The sequence below is a fragment of the Varroa jacobsoni genome, unplaced genomic scaffold (genome assembly GCF_002532875.2).
Source record: "Varroa jacobsoni isolate VJ856 unplaced genomic scaffold, vjacob_1.0 scaffold_253, whole genome shotgun sequence".
Lineage (NCBI taxonomy): Eukaryota > Metazoa > Arthropoda > Arachnida > Mesostigmata > Varroidae > Varroa > Varroa jacobsoni.
In genome coordinates, this window is record NW_019213155.1 from 556,233 (window position 1) to 574,075 (window position 17,843).

Below are 17,843 nucleotides of genomic sequence, written 5' to 3' on the forward strand. Positions count from 1 at the left end.
CAGTATGGCGGGTGACACAATTTGTCTGGCAGCGCTACCAGAACTGGGACTAGTGGCCGCTGCCAGCGAACGGGGAGCCATCGAGAACCGTAAGCTTTTGCACAATTAGTTAGTACTTGGCCGAGGTGTAAATAAAAGATGACAACACAATAATAATATCTTTCAAATGCAAGACATGTTGAAACAATCAACCTATCGAAATACCTACGATGCTTTAAATAGGGCATAAATAAGCTTGACTCGTTGTAACGATCCCATTAACTTACCCATTATGGCAATCCTCTTCATCTGAGCTCCAATGACGAGTCATGCCTTCAGCCAAGTTCTGAAACCGGCAATAAAAATTGACAATATTTAGTGGCTTGCATACCATATATAAACATTTGCTCTTAATAACTATTATTAAAAAGGAGGTCAAGCCTTCGTCAAGCTTTTGCCCGTAGTGTTAAACAAGCGAACTAACCCTCAATTTATTTCTGCGCTGGCTCTGTATTACAGAAAGGTCTTTGGATACCTGAATGTTCTTAGCATCTCTTCAAAAAAGCCCGCTCAACGCATCTTTCATTTAACCAAAACGAGCGCTTATATGTCTCGCTACTTTCAGCCCCTCTTCCATAGCCATTGCCCTCGTATGCCCGAGTCATTTTTGCCCTCATTGGCAAATAATTAAAGAAGTAATTCAATTAGGAAATGGGCAACGAGTTCGATGAGCGATTTGTCGACCTGCCTACCTTTCCGTTTCGAAAGCCGAAGAGAAAATTCTATTTAGAAAGAAGGACCATGAGGCGAGGAAGCGACATAAAAATGTATTCGATTGTATCCACTCTTTGTCGTTTCCAGATGATTGTACTACAGTTGTTAACACTGACCATAACCCTGGTAATAGGGGCGACCGCTATGTTTAATCAGTATAGACAAATTTAACTAGCTGCCTGTGTATCTCTTTGTATGTGTGCGTGTGTGTTTACGGGGGCCTCCTCCAATTCGATAACGAAGAAAAAAGCTAAATAAGTTAAGCCGAAGACGAAAAAAGACCCCGTCTTGCATTGCCTCGTCGTTTGAGTTTTCTTCCTCCCAGGCCCTTAACGACTTTGTCTCGCACGCCCGCGGGGCAGACGCGATGTCGATACGACGACGCTGATGTTGTTGGTTATGACTCTCCTTGCGCGCCAACACCATTCGACAATGGCCTTTTACGGTACTTCGATTGAAGAAGCGGCAAAGGAAAGAAATTTAAATCTTCGACTAAACTAAAGACGTGGGCTACGATTAGGCAAGGTACGACATTATACAAATCAGATGCTTGACCTATTTCAAAAAAGCAATGCAACCATATTCACTTTCTTTTTTACCCTTGCGTTCCTTACTTCCCTTCTGGGCACTTAGTCTGATGGCGACATGGCCGGTCGTTCGTCATTGACTAGACTACCTACTAAGGGTCTTCTGCTAGTCAGGCAAACAGCCGATCGAAAAAAAGGCAAAGATGAAAAAGCTCAACGAAACACATAGTTGAAAGGAGAAGCAGGTAGACAAGCAAAAATATATCTGCTTTTGCCGCCGGAGCAGCGCTAGTACCAAAAGAGGAAAGAGGCGGGCAGCTTTGGAGCGGTCTCAGTCACCACCGTCGTCGCTCAGCACAATCCGGAGGGGTGAAGAAGATTCGAGTAGACAGCAGCTATCTACGTTCGACGCTGCGCAAACAACGATACAACCAGCAATTAACGATGAGCCGCCGGTAGCAGTGAACCGGTTCATTCAGCAACGACAACGATAACGCCACCAGCTACAGCCATTGACAGCTACATAGATGTTCGGCTGTTCTGGTGACGTCCGCTGGCTACCACGTCGTCGTTTTCGCTGATAATAATGGCAGCAACCCCAGCATGCAATGGCTGTACGAGCGACGATCAGCGAAAAGGTCATAGCTTGACGTATTTGGAGCGTTTTATTTTAAGCTAAGTGAACTAACTTGCCTTGAGCTATGAGGACATCTCTCCCTCAGTCTGAGAAAATAGTAGTAGATCGTTCTACCACTATGCAGCACTTGCATTGCTGCCAACTCTCCTCTTCCTGGCGAGAAACGAACATGGCGGGAGAAATAAGAAGGGCTTAAACGTGAAGAAAGGCCGCGTACGCAACGAAGTGATTCGTGGTGGTGGCGAGTCAAACCGCCATCGGCGGCAGTTTATTAGAAGCATCCGGCGCGCCGGATGCTGCGTCGCAACTACGGTGATTACTGCTGCTGCTGCTGCTGCTGCTGTTGTTGAAGCCACCATCGCCATCACGATGGCTACGGCGATGTTGTTGCAGATAGAGAGGCAGGCCACTTTTGTGTCCAGTTTCTGCTGACGACGCTGATACTCCACCCCTCCCCTCTCCCCCCCTCCGCACACACTTTTTGTGTACAGCTACTAGTACTATTTTTGCAATAGATTACATACTGTTGCTTTGTCCCGTCTCACTCAGCGTTCGGTGCTCGCTGAGCGTTCAATAGCTGCTTTACGTTCCATTACGGCAATGTATGAAGGCTGTTAAGCGATGATCAACCGACGACGCTAAAGCGTCGAGGAAATAGAAGACCTTCTAGCTGGTAGCGCTGCCACCGCTGTTTCGGTGGCTACACTTGCTTTAAATATGGCAAAAGGAACACAGCAGCAGAGTACAGTAGGGCCGGACGGGTCAGTGGCAACGAGCCTGAACAGGAAGAAACGAATCCATATCCCCCCTCCCCCCCGCGCCTCCCCCATCGGCCCACTTCTGGTCGCGAACGGTAGCCAAAGAGGAAAAGTCAGGAGAGTGGTACGCGCTCCGGTCGACAACAACGGCCACTCGAATGGGAAATCAACTCCGCCGAAGCTAAACTGTGCGTTTTCGATTTGCGTACACGATGCAGCATCATCTCATTGTGACGGGGCAATGGCACCCAATGAAGGACAGCAGAAGGCTGGTATAGTAGATAACATCTGCTACTTGCACGTGTGGGGTACTTCTGTTGATTAAAAAACAAAAAGGCCGTTACTAGAATGTATAAGACAGGGGCAGACTTAGTAACGGACAAAGCATCGGTTTCTTCCTTGTTGACGTCGTCGTCGCCGTTGTTGTCAACAAAATAAAAGGTTTTTTACACAGAGCAGCAAATAAATTAAAGATAGATAGCTTAAACGCGACGAACAACGGGGCAATGGTACATTGCGTAGATTGTGACTCAGATGATGATGCCGCTACCTAACATTGGTCTTCACTCATCTGGTCACGTTTGGGTCAAGCGACCAATGCGAACGAAGGATAAACGACGCCGAAATAGACAGGGTGGCAAGACAATCAAGAAAAAAGAGCAAAATAGAGGGGACAAAACATTGTCAGAGGAGATCGAAGAGAAGAAACAGTTAATAATTAAGCCAGTTTGTATCCTCTTCACTTGAACGGCATTTATTCATGAACGATGCTCAAATACGAAGCGGAGGTAGAGGGGGAGGTTGGCCGGGAAACCAACTTTGAATGAAACCGTCCTTGTTCACACCTGATTCGACTGAACAGCCACCAAGACATGGCCTACCTAAGTTAAATGCTGAAAATGAGGATATGAACGACAAGCGAAGCCAACATTGAGTCCTGCTACTGCTGCTGTCACTGCCATTAGACAGAAAGACGCTCTACGTTGAAAATGGACGCGAACAAGGAAAAGCAGAAGCATGACCGCCTCCACTTAAGGGAACGAAGTTGCACAGCATCATATTGAGAATTTGAACCACATCACCCGATGCCTGATCTACATCGACAGGCGGAAAATAGCCAAAAAAGCCTATGGCGTTATTGTAAGGCCTTAATTAAAGATATTCGTAGGCGAAAAAGTCCTTCGCAGTGACATAATTAACAACGTTTGTATTAAACGTCGAATACGAAGGCGTCAGTCATAACGCAGTCCGAAGAGACCTGTGCGTCCATGAATAAACGAAGCAAAATGCCATTTGGATAATAGTACATATATAAAAGTTATGTTAAGGTATGATGACTTCAACAGCTGCGATGATCCACACGTATACGTAATAGAAGAGCCATGTTTGGACCGAAAGTCGCTTTTCGATTTAGCCATGGCGGCAGCATGCAGACACCCAATTTAAGGAGAGGTTTTTGTCGCATCAACGGCATCAGGATTCTGGAGCGACAAAAAGCAGGAATCTTCTTCTTTCGAGGAGTAATAATCTTCTCGACAACGACTCCCGCTTCCAATATAGCCGCATCGTCAATCAGACAAAAAACGGTTCGGGCAACGGTCATTACAGCGTACAACAATTAGCGAACCAACACAATCAGCATCTGTAGACAACAATCCCATCAAGAGACAGCATTCCTTGGTTACCTGACTCATTGTATCAGAGACGAGCCGATACTTGAGAAGGCAATAGAGCTACACGGTAGAAAGCGCGAGGAGGAACATCAGGACATTAGGGGAGGAGGAGGAAATGGGGGTGCTGGTGGCGCCGCGGACGCTAGTCAGGGCGAGAATAATAGGCAGCAGGACCAACAATAATATATCGATAAATGTTTCGACAAAAAATTACAAAATGAGATGAAACTTCAGATCAAATGCTGCCTTCGTCCTTTTTCCCGTTTAGCTGTATCTCGTGCTGCGTTCTTGCTTTTTCTCTCTCTCTCTCTCTCAGCCGACGTCGAAGCGATCTTACCATCTCGCGACTGCTATTGTCAGTGTTGACGCCAGTCGTTCGATCGTTTTGACTCAAAGGTGGCCGCTGCCGTCCCAGCGACGACGCACAACGATGAGCAGGAGAGATGGACGAAAATGAATAGTAGCAGAAACAACGGTAGCCGAGAACGCGCCCACTATCGACCAAAGGGTGTCGATTGGTAGAAAAAAAGGCGCGGAACAATAACAAGAAAAACGACAACATAGAGACGATGAAGGGCAGGCGAAAAAATGGAGGAAGAGGGTTGGGGGTAGGGGAAAAGTGTAGAATGCGCGAGACGGCGATGGAGAGATCGAAAACGGCAGGAGAAAACGAAGATTCTAAGCCGAGCTATCCATGGGCTCCTTCGGCTATCTGAACTAACGGCTGCCAGCCAGCCGGATGATTCCATGCGCGCTAATTGAAACTGTCAATAACAACACTCAGACAGATAGGAGGACGGACGGATAAAACTACGAAAGAAGCTCGGAGTTTATGAGCGATAAAGGAAGAGATGCGGAGCAAAACTGGACAACCGAAATAAAAAAGTAGGTAGCATCGAGGAGCGGACATGCAAGAGGAACGAGAGACGAGATTCGACGTTAACGCGGGACAAGTGAGAAAAAATGATGGGCTTAACAGCTGTCGTTTGCTTCATTGCTGATGATTTGGAGCTAGCCGTAATGTCTATCCTCTGGCCAGCAAATAATTTAGCTAAGCAAACAATCAATAAAGCAACAGGTAATAACGGTAGCAACAATAGTCTCGCCAGGCAGCACGGTAACAAGAAACAGCCGAGGCTGTAAGACCGTTCTTATTGTATTTCCGAGCAGCAAGGAGGTGAACTGTTAACGATAGAAGCGGTAACAATGTACGGAAAACTATATAATATTGATGACATAATGGGAATTCTCAGAAGGGAACCGATTTTTTGCTTCTCTCGTCTATTCTATTAGGAGCGCTAATTAATCTAGACGACTAGATCGCGTAAGTATTTGCGTGTATATACTTCTAAATGTCTATATAGCATATCTACACACAAGCAGGTATCGATAGGGGATATCGATAGCGTGGTATACAGAACAACTGACAGCAAAACTTCCAGGGTGACCTACTGCTGTTTTTGGTCTGATTCAGTGGGTTGCTCGCTGCTCGTGTCGATTGCTCTGACAAAATCTGTGCCGACTAGATGAAGCACGGGTATCACTAGCTGATACACTAAAGTAGCCAGTGATATTTTTTAAATATGTGAGTACGTATGTATATTATATCGCAGCGCCTAATGATAGCGAAGCAGTATCGTAGATCGGTCACAGTTTCATTAAATATATACACGTAATACCGGGAGGTTAGCTCTTCCGGTCTCCTCCGTCCCCTGTCGAGGTTCAGTGCAACTAATCGGACCAGAAAATAATAGATAACGGCGGGTAGAAGAAAAATGATACGATAACTCGTGCACGATACACGCATGCGTGTTCGTCTGGATAAAAGGCCATCATAAGTATTTATGTAACTACGAATTGGTCTACATATTTGGGCTCGATTCGCATGGCTACATGTTATCACCAGTCCACGGTGTCCTAATGTGTAAAAGGCTGGTCCGCAACTGCAAAACGCACCGCAAATACGCCGGTTGACATTATAGTACATAGGCTCCTTGACTTTAAGTCATGACAGAAATCGGCGATAACGGCGATCGTTGTCGTACAAGCAATATTTCGGGCGTTTTTGGGACGATCAAAATGCGCACTACACACACGTGCACACACTGCACGCAGGCCACAGAGCGCGTATCCAATAAAAAATATACAGTCAATCCAGATGAATGGCGATAGAAGGAAAACTATTCCTCGTAAATATACATATATATATATATATATATATACACACGAGAATGTAATGGGCAGCATAAAGTGAATCCGCTGTTTGTTTTACATGTAGAGAGAGATACAGGTCTTCTCAAAAATATTTGAGAAATATGATTTTCTTCACGTTTTGGCGCGACGGAGCTATCTCGTGCTACTTGTTGTTCGAACGATTGGCCTTGATACTTTTCGTACGTGTTGAGGCCTGATAATTTTCATAAACGAGCATAGCTTAATTCTCGTCTAGGGTAAATAAATTCAAAGAGTGTGATCCTAAAAGGATTGTAGGAGGACCACGTTATACGACTGCTGAATATGCGTGCATGTAGGGTGTAGATGGGTAGAAATATGATCATAATACACGGGCTGATAGCAGACATTACTTCCTAAATGATTCGAGCGAGTCACCTATCAAGGACTTGCGGCAGAAATGAAATCATCAATAGATTGCACGACGACTGCGGCGAAGCAGGAGGTCGGCGACACAGCGAGACGGACGGCGCTTAATTTTGAATGTTAATCAAACATCGTTGCTCATAGAGTCTCCGCTCTACACTGTCTATTCATAGAATAGATAACCGTAACTCGTAACGTTCCGTTGTCGTTCCCGTCAGCGGCAGCATCTACCTCCGCCTCATTTCCCCCTGCCGCTGCTTTAACTTGCTTGGCTATATTCGTCGAAATCAGATAATGACCCGCAGACACCGGAGTTGGCAACGACGACGGATACAATAGATGGAAGAGCTCTTTCGAAACGCATAAATCTTAGTAAGGAGCTCTACGAATCCGCGCAGGAGTAACGCGCAGCGAGGTAGCAACGAGCCAAGGAACCATCAGCTGAAACAGCAGCTAAAGGCTCTCGATCTCTCCCCTGAAGACCGAATTTAAACGTTCGTGGATTCGAACGCTCGACCATATGCGCCACTGCAGTGATAATAGCGTCTGCAGCAACAGGAACAAGCCTGCAGGCGGAAAAGAAAAGTTTTGGCCGTAGCAACTGAAGAAGCACTCCTCTTATCAATGAGCCGTCAACCGAAGGGCCGCAATAGGTTAAAGGTCATGCCTCATCCCCCATTCCCCCTGCGCTACATCAAAACAGACAGACGGCAAGATTGAAGATGGGTAACCCTAGCAGCCCACAGTTAACGTCACGTCACTGTCGCAAAAACAAGAAAAAACCAACAACAAAAAAAGAGGCAACAATAGCACACGAATCTATCTGTGACAACAACAGCAGCGGCACCGATATGACAGCCGATTACAACTGCAGCGGTTAACAGCTGAGACGAAGGAATCAGACCGAAGGCAAACGACATCGTGTCAATCATACGTTCCGTATACTCTGACACAGCAGAGCATGGTTTGGTGAGGTGGCAAGTACCTTAATAATTACTAATTTCCTGCCTGATTGGTCCACGCGATGGCACGTATTGCATTAGAGTTAGTGTTGTTTCATAATTTTGTGTAAAAAAAAGCAATGATGCTTTTTCTAACCAAGGGAAAAAGTTATTTCGTTCGAAAACGCAGTAAAAGCAAAGAACAGAAGGATGTCGAAGGATCGAAGCGAAAGGAACGGCAATAACGGACGAGTGTGATACGATAGCACGAGTGCTTTTATAAAAATTATTGATAACAAATTAACGACATGAGTTCTGTGACATAAGAAAGACAACTATCCTTTCTCACGCGCTGTATCACTGGGGTTCGAAGCAAATTCAGTTCCTGGTCTCTTTCAACCAGGAACTGTACCTGACGACCTCGGAAGAAGGTAGCCGTGTACACGAAAAAATTCATTTGCCAAAGTCGGCCTAACCATTCATCATTGGAGCCCACATCGCTAGCTAGAGAGTTAATTCTTCGTTCGGTTTCCTACTATATCGATATATATACTATATAAATATGTATAAGTAAGGCGTTACTATTACGTCGGAGTAGTTTGTCTTGTTGAACTCCACGTCGACCGGCTGTTCTGTTGTGAAGAATAATATAAAATCGGCTATCTATATTGTAAATGGTCGATAATCACGTTTCTCTTTTTCGGTAAAAGATTATACAATAAGATTCCAACCATTTCAATATGATTTTGACGCTCAAAAGCTTTCCAATAGCACGCTATCCCTGTTCGCTATGATTAAAGTTCTCGCAGGTTTCCTTTTGCCGGTGCATCATTACGGCCGATCAGTTAATCGACCGATCTGCTTGCAGGCGGCAAATCAATAGCTATACGTGTCAACGAAAAATAATTTTCGAAGCGATTTTGCCTCCTCTGACTATTTTTATTGTATTTTTATCGTTCGAACTCTAACGATCACGCACTGCTGGATCTGAGTTGTCGATAGTTACGTCTTGCCGCTTACGCACTATTCGTTGCTCGTCGAATATGTTGTCGGCCCGTGCTTTTGTGAGAAACCTCCTTCAAATACAGAAAGCCTGAAGGCCTAATGTGTATATCACTATCACATTATTAAGGACAAAAGGGTCATATCAACGGGTCATGGGGGAGGATAGAACACTCGAACAGGGCACGCGAGCCACGTAATGCGTACGGCAACACTTACAGTGACAATGGCAGCGCCGGCGGGATGAACGGGAGATTTGGACGCACTAATGGACCCTAGCCCTCCAGGGGGTAGTCGGTTCTATATGCCTTGGGCCACCACAACAACAACAGAAAAGTATCATAGACGAGGGACCCTTCTTCAATAATAATAATCATCTGATTGTAGCTGATGCTTCTTCTCCGATAGCTATTCTGGCGCATCACCATCATAGTTTTGACCGCCGCATGCTGATCGGAGAGGTCCGACATATTCATCTAATGCCTGATCGAATACCAGTAGTAGCAGGAATGCGAGAAGACATGGATCTCTGATAGGCGGTTTTTCGGCGTTCTCGGCTCATTACAGGTGACCACCGTGTCATGGACCGGCAGAAATCTAAAGTTAGCAGTCAGCATCGACGACAATTCCACAGGTAGACTGTTACCAGGCGGGTTTGCAATGCTAAAGCGCTTAGACATACTCTGCTTCCGGCATCACCTGCCATCGACGGCATAAAAATCATACAAGAGTCACAGAAACAATATGCACTTGATCAAAAGAAGCGCTGACTAGCATAACAGAAGTATAACGTTACGCGTCCCGATGGTGATACTGTTTCAACGTAAAAGCTACTATGCGGCATTACAGCGCTAGGTCAAGCGCGTATCACGGGGGATGTATTTACATCATCGCAAGTATCCGCTTTCCCCGCTGCTCATACTAAATCTTCTAAAAAGCAGCGTCTTTCTGCTTCGTAAGGATCTTATGATACCCCATTGCTAAATACAACTGTTGTTCGTATGTCTGCTCCGATACGGAGTGGGTTGTCAACTTGTTTGCAGCGGCTGAGAAGATCTCTCGCAGGATGGCACCGTCATGAGGCGGATAACATCCTTAAAGGATGAAGTTTGCTGGTCAAAATAGTGGTGATACTTCGATGGCACGCAACGTCGGACCGCGATTCTTCATCGTCGCCAGTGGTTCTATTAGCAGCATCCTTTACCCGTAACATAAATCAGTAGGCGCTACACGCTGGCCGGAACGTCTATAGGGTAAGTTAACATTATTACCATCACCACCACTATCAAACGGTGCCAGTAGCAGGAGTTATCGCATAAGCGTCATAGCGGAGCTTGCGGCAATATAAAAAAAAAATAAGATTGTGGCACACAAGGGGTGCCATAGCTACTGCTGATGGATCATGAAAAAAATATATGTGTGTGTCTGTGTGTGTCTACATTTTGGTGAAAATAAGAGTGCAGAGAATAGAAGCCGAAGGCCGACCCCACAAAAAAAAAGCCGCAAGACCGAAAACAATAGCAACAGTTAGTAAAGTTATAGGCACCAGAAAGGTCCCGTGAGCGCAATATCATCCACAAGTGGGGTAGCCCCCCGCGATGACGACCGGTCCATCATATCAGTGTTATTTGTACCTAGGAAACCCGGGAGTGAAGGTCCTCAGGGAAGACAATGATAACAAAAAACAACACGTTCTTACTGAAGGATCCCATCGAAGAGAGGCTCCTCTAAGAAAGCACAGTCTATCTACACGCTTGTACTAATTTCTCGGCGCTGGCGTCGATGAATTTTGTCGTTTCGATTCGAAGAATGTCTCAAAGGCTTCTGGGCTCAAAAAGATCATACTGCTATAATTACCTCAACATACGCATCCATCCGTACTTCGCCATGCGTTTAATAGAAAGGTAATAGTAATGCTGAGATAACATTGAACGAGCTCTTCAGAGAGAATCTTTAACTGCTGTTCAGTTTATTCATCCCCCTACCTGTAATCGCATCTATGTTGAACAAGCAATAATAGAAACCTGTGGACCTCGGACAGAATGATCAATGGCGAACTGCAATACAAATAATTACCGTCAATCTTTTTTTCACACTTGACTTAAATAACGGCATAGTAAAGATTCGTGTTCTAATAGCGCTACGTTCGTGATGCACACTGACATCTAGGTGGCAGCACAGACCTATTTACATGGCGGCGTTCCGTATCGGCTAGCGGTCGCGCACATGGCGCTGTTCTACCGGTCCTTTCGTTAAAATGGTGACACCTTCAACGAATTATAAGATGCTTGATCGGACCATTAGAGATGCTGATAGCGGATCTATCGTAGGTGTGAGCGCAGGCGAACAAAGGAAGCCCGTTCACGTCAGTGAGTGGCACGTTCGGCTTGGTGCAATGCGCAAACTGTCTCTAGTGAGTGATTCAAAGCGTTTCATCGACAATAGCAGAATATTGGAAATGTTGAATGAAACAACGATCGAACGGAGAAAAAAGCTAATCGGAAGCCGTCGCAGTCAGACAGATGATTCTGCAGGTATCCGCGCGCCGGTTGCGCTATTGCTATGCAACAGCAGCAGCAGCAGCAGCAAGAGATCAAAGCGCAGATCGAGGGTATCTGGATACGGTATCTGTAAAATAAAGAACGTCTACGATGCTACGCAAAAGTAGCATCACCATCATCACCTTCTGCTCGGTAGAGGCAACATGGGTCGCGACGACTATTATATTTTGCAGCACTTTCAACGAAGGTGTCTTATGGGGGTTCGTAGAAGAATTAATTTCGATCAAGATTCACTGACGAAATAAAGATACAGCACCAGCAGCGAAAACCATCACCGAATACCAACAACAGTTTTTCTTCGTATGAGCTATATGCGGACGCACACACATGCGTGCGTGCGTGCATGCATGCATAGTTCTACGAGCGTGGCGATAGTTGCCAGCTTGCGCCGCGTCAAATTAAAAGATGTTATCATACAACATCAACAGTGGCGGTGTCGGGACCAATGGCAGTAAACGTATCGATATTTGTCGCTTCGGCATACATTTTTCAATGTTATGGAAGATAACAACGAACCCGAATCTCATGGCTTAGTCTCAGAGCGAGCAGGCAAGGTGCGACGCTCTATGATACGTCGAACGAAGCTTTGTCGCCGACGAGCCCGACACGATGCGATGATAATATACGTCGTCAGAATGCTTTACGAGCCACAATTGAAATTACTGCTGTGAAAAGTAACGTCGATCTCTGCTTTTGACGAACAAAAAAACACACACACTAGTAATAATAATAACTACAATTCGAACGTGCTTCGCTAGATAAATCGCGTACCTTGAATTAGTCTGTATGCTTTCGTTCTATACTAAGGAAGATTTTCTTCTAATGTTAGCTCTAGCACGTCCACGAGACGACCGTACCGTCAATAGGTCAGGAGAACGCCGCTTTAAAAGGTCCAGCGATGATAATACATTTAGATTAGATAGATCATGGATACTCTAATCACCTTTACGTGAGCATCTTCGTATGCAGGTTGAACAACATATGTAAGCGACTAGGTCTAAGATGTAGGTTCGACTCGGAACAGGTGCGCTGTCTGCGTCTGATTTGGCCTAACAGGATTTGAATCAAATAGGGAAAGAAGCCAGCCAATCAATGAAGCAAGCCCTGACCACGATAATTACTGGTTGTCACTATCTTCACTTTGTTGTACTAGCGGACGGATGTTTAAACTTCCATGACATCCTCTACAGGCATCGTTACTGTTAAGGCTGCTCCCGTTAGCCTTGCGATCGCTGCCGATATGCTTGAAGTTATTTGTGCTCTTGTGTGTGGTCGCTATTATAATCGTCGTTTAGATTTACCCTTGTATACACATAATGCGCCGTTCTCCAATCACTTGCCCTGTGTATACAATAGTAAGTTGTATGGCTACTATCCACAACGAATCAGCTCGTTCGACAACAGTAAACTCAGTCAGGAGATCTGCTTGCGTTTTATTCGACTCTAGACGCATTTCGGTTTTAGTTTAGTCGTTGATAAACTCGTAAAAGTTTGATCTCTCGACTCAGTGTCACGAGCAATATCTTCCCATCCGTTCGTTGGTCGGTCGGTCCGTCCGTCCGCCCGCCCGCCCGCCCGCCCTTCCCCCGTCTGCTCCCTTTCTTAGAGAAACATTCAGACGAACGACTTTATTGAGCTTAGGGATTAACGGTCGAAGAACGCTCATGTAGACTACGGCTGTATCACAAAAGCGAACGTACACAGACAAACCGAAACAATCAAACATTCAACCACAAAAGAACACTGGAGCCAGAGAGTTGAGTAGGACAAGGAAAATAAAGGCCCAAGTGGAAAAACGGGCAGATAAAAGCCAAGACTTAAGTTCCAAAGGAAGAGCAGCTTTACGGTTAGATGACATCTGAAGATCACAATCTCGAGATTCGACAACTGCTGGGCCACCTGAGAAAAGAAGACAGATCAGGGGGCATGTCTTGCTTTTGCCTAACAAGATGCTAAATATTTTTTCTCCAGTTCTGTCAACGAACCAGATCTTTTAACCCGATGTTGATTGCTGTTTGTATCAGATTCCAACTCTACGATTACTACTCCCCCCCCCCCTCCTCCTCCTCCCTGCTGTGGGGGTATCGCAGGTTCGCGTATTCAGCATAAAAGTTAGATGTAGACGCGTTAGACGCACATGATAATAACACATAAAGACACGGAATAGATTAAATCAAAAGACGCTCTATAGTCATTCAATTGGGCTAATGATATAAGATTTACAATACTGCCAGCAGCGAGCAAGTAAATAATAACGTCGCTGTTATAGACAACAACAGTACACTCTAACGATGAAACTGCATTGCGAAACCTTATTCAGTCACCGTCGTTCTTTGTCGTCTTCAAATTTGCGTGGGCCGCCAAACGCGAACACCTCAACTGCGAGAACGACGAGCTCCTTCATAGGGCCTGCAAAATTGTTAAGTGCTATCTTCATCATCGGCCAGATCCCAGCTACAATGTCGGCCCCATCGTTTTCTACGAGGATCGGTATATGCTCCCAGGCCTGGAGCACACTTTAAAGGCTGTACATACGCAGCCTCCTCGTATGACTCATGTCCCTGCTGGAGGTTTTCAGAGATGACAAATTAGCTATAAGCAAAATGCCAACGCGTCTTTTCGTCGGTGCGATCATCGATACTTCTAATAATACAATTATCACATTGCAATACACGGACCCCTTATTAGCGTTCCAATAAAAACGGCTTTCGTTTGAGCTCTAAATAGAAAACAAACATGTGCGACTGTGTAGAATAATGTATATAAAAAAAAAAACAAAGCAACTGCTCGAATCCTTGACCTTACATAAATCGTTTGCAGAACGAAACGCATTATAATTGTACTGGTACAAACTTAGTCGTCATACTTTCTCCAGTGATTTCATATTTACGTGCTTGTAAATCTAAATAGTCAATGCTCAGAGTAGCCTTTAGGAGATGGAGTGGGTGATAAACTATTGCCTGATAAAGTTACTCAATCGAAGTAAAACGTAACTACATAATTACTTACGAGTTGAGTGCTCTCAGGCGAGTTACGTCCACTTCCGGTAAGGCTTCCGTTGTGATTATTGTTGTTGTTGTTGTTGTTGTTGTTGTTAAGCTCAGTTTCCTCTCCGTTGGGGTTTGAATGGTTAGGGGTGTGGAGCTTTGTGGGAGGACTCTTCCTCTTCGAAGCCATCTGTAATTCAGATGAAGAATGAACGGCACACTTAGCTATCTTCTGTTCTATCCTTATGGTTATTTAATTATTAGAAAATTTGCGCTTGCCTATTTAAGCTGGTAGGTCAGTCTTAGGATTGTCGTCAAACGCTAACAACTTTACCGATATACGTGAAGCAATGTGTCGTCGATATAATCATTTGTCAGTCGTATTTGGTCAATCAATCATTCGCCTGATGACTATCGTTCCCCTGACCACCCCATTCGATTTACTCATCTTATTCTCGCAATGATCATGATCTACTAACAAAGCCAAGAACGAGCACGTCAAACCGAAACTTTTCTTCATTACCGCGCGACTGCCAAAGCTCGTGTCTTCTTTTTGTACTCCTTTATTGTTATTATTTATAACAATCATCCACTCGTCTACATCGCATGGTCCGTATCTCTTACAATTGCAGCTCTAGAATGATTGAGCAACTGAACATCAAAGCATCGCTACCTTTTTTGATGAAGAATCTCATCTTGAAGAATGTGAGGATGCTTTTAAGTAAAATAGCGTACATCGATGAGTGAGTAAGGAAGATTCATTTGACGATAACTGCGCCCCATCTGGCTTTCATGAAGCTAATCGGGTCTGAAGTGCTGCTTAATTCTACCACGGTTAACTGATGCTTCTGACCGGACGTTCTGTACCTCGAATTTTAATGTTAGTTTATTGGCGCTTCCTGGGCGATTCTTTCGGGCCTGATTCTCGTCTCTCCGACTCGTTTCCACATTGGGCTCGTTTCATCAGAATGTTTAGTGTTTCGTCTTTGATTTAAACGCAGCAATCACCATAAAGCGGAGATGGCCATATTTAGAGAACGTCCGCAGCACGAGACTGACAGCGGCCACACTATTGAAGCCAATAAGAGCGGACAGCAGGAAGAACAGAAGTTCTAACGAGCAATTTAGGGACGCACTAGGTGACAGAAAAAGAACCGACGTAAATTTGACGAAGTGCCAAAATAAAGAAGGAGTAATCGAGAGCGCCGAAGAGAGAATCGGGAAGCGCGATCTGAGCAGTGGACGACAACAGTGAAGAAGGAACATGAAGAGAGGCGAAGATAGAAGTGGGAGATCGATAAAGGAAGATACCTTACGCAAACGGGGGGACAGTTAACAAGAAGTCTGCGTTTTCGTGTCGTAAAAGAAACTACACCAACAGGCCGTAACAGCGCTAGATCACTCTAACCAAGGCCAAAGCCGGCCAGTGATCAGCAGGGCCAATGGGCGACAAGTGAGCGCAATAAAGAGAAAAGCTTACGGTAACCAAAAGTGACACGAGCAACGTCGGATAGTACACACGTAGGTACTGATTGGAAAATAAGGCCTACTTCTGCTAATCTGACCTGTCCGGGAGTCGCGCGTCGTTGAAGCGACCGTCCTTTGCAGCTACAGCCAGTGCAACACAATAGTTGCACTGGCTGTAGCTGCAAAGCTTGTATGAGCATACATAACGGTAGCAGCACTCCACCGCTGTTACTGTTGGTACTGCCGTTCTACTTGATCAGAGAAGTAGGAGATCATCAAAATTCGAAGCTTGAATAAAAATAGAAATGATGACGGAATGAGTACAGCTGACTGCGTTACCCAGCAAAGGCATAATCACCTGCCTAATAGAAAACGGTGTGTAACAAAGCCGTGCAACTTCGAAGTTCCTGCACAGGGCGTGGTCTGGAAAAATCCTTCGTTCCGAAGCAATAAAAGATCGGTCAATGATGTGATTACGTTCGCTCATGCGAACTCGCGCGGCGGCATCAGCTGTTCTTAATCAACAGAGTGCTTAATTCAAATTCACAAACCCATAGCTACTATTGAATATTGTTTGGTTAATTGCACGCGTCCAGGTGGGTTATCGGAAGCGCATCTGCGCAATCATCATTCCGACTCGTAACAAAGAACCTGGCGTTGCGACCTTAACAGCAAATGGTCCTAAATGCCTTTTGTCCTTTTTTCAACGATTAATGAACGCGGCAATAGCGATTTGAATTCGTCGAAATTATTGACCTTTGTCTGCCGAGCTTATATCTTTTTGTTTTTGATTCCTGAGCAAGGCCGCGCTTTTTGCGTCAACAGACAATAGGAACTTTACACCGCTAAACGTACTATCTTCATAAGAAGCCTTGGCTTCATCAAAGCAAGATTGAACGATAGATAAGCAGGGAGATGATTGCTACTGTTGATCACACACTCATTTGAATGATGCCTGAAAACTCACCGCTCTACCCGTTGGACCTTTCACGATTCGAATGAATGCGGTATGGCTTAGTTACATCGACGTACTAACTTTAAAGCCATTCCATCCCCATGCAGAGTGACGGGACGCCCATACGTGTCTGTGTGTGTATAAGTGGCTTAATTTGAGTCAATGGCGTCTCTTTTTTTACCCTCCTGGTTCCAGCGTCTGTAACCATTGATACGTTGAATATAGAACTTGCGTTTATTATATTCCTTGCCGGGCGAATGGCGACGATGAAGGCACATGCAACTGTTCACTCTCGTCCTTTTCTCCCCGGACGCCAGCACTAAAAAGGCCGACAAAGATCATATAAAATTATAATAATTCAATTTAATTAACGATACAGCAGTTATTTTCCATTGAGGCTTCGACGTGCGTTGTTAAAAGCGTTGATTCTTTCTATAAATGTTCGTTCTGCTCTGCCTGACTAAATGAAGCAGGCAGACCATGATTAGGCTGGCACTAAAACAGCATCCCACACTGAGTCGGAACGGAAGGAAAAAATAAAATTGAGACGCTACCGCCGCAACTGGACAAAGATTTGCCGAAAGGCAGACGGAGGGCAAGAAGTCCAGAATCGCGAAGAGGACGCCAAAGATTTAGTTAAAAAGGAGGGAAAAAAAAATAATGCCTGAGAGCGTAAAAAGTACCACTGGTCCTTTTCGCTTGTTAAGCTGCCTAGCTACTCCTTAGTAATACGTATATAGATTATTTCAGTGAACATCGCCATTAGCAACAGCAGCGACTGTGATAACAGCATCGTGAACAAGAGACGCCAGAAGAGTTCGTTTTCGACAGTTTCAACAAGGTGCCATCTCATAGCGAAAACGATGGATGGTGGTAGTGTAGCACCGCCAGCGGAAAATGGTCAAGCGCGTTTGCACCATTAACACAACTGAATATCAGAAGTAGAATAGTTGATAAAGATACAGATGCTGATATAGACAACGT

The 17,843-nt window shown here is 45.0% G+C and overlaps 1 protein-coding gene and 1 non-coding gene across 2 annotated transcripts in view; one reads left to right on the plus strand and one right to left on the minus strand.

Moving 5' to 3' along the window:
• Nucleotides 1-17,843, minus strand: part of LOC111258645 (uncharacterized) — a 106,157-nt gene that overhangs the window by 42,039 nt on the left and 46,275 nt on the right. Inside the window, exons 2-3 of the mRNA XM_022830079.2 lie at nucleotides 14,460-14,627; nucleotides 267-325 (exon numbers count right to left, since the gene is read on the minus strand). Of these exons, the coding sequence (XP_022685814.1) occupies nucleotides 267-325; nucleotides 14,460-14,627 (227 nt within the window). The remainder of the gene's footprint in view (nucleotides 1-266; nucleotides 326-14,459; nucleotides 14,628-17,843) is intronic.
• On the plus strand, nucleotides 8,249-8,339 carry LOC147753745 (small nucleolar RNA SNORA5). The gene has a single exon (XR_015310256.1). It is a non-coding gene; the product is annotated as a small nucleolar RNA SNORA5 (small nucleolar RNA).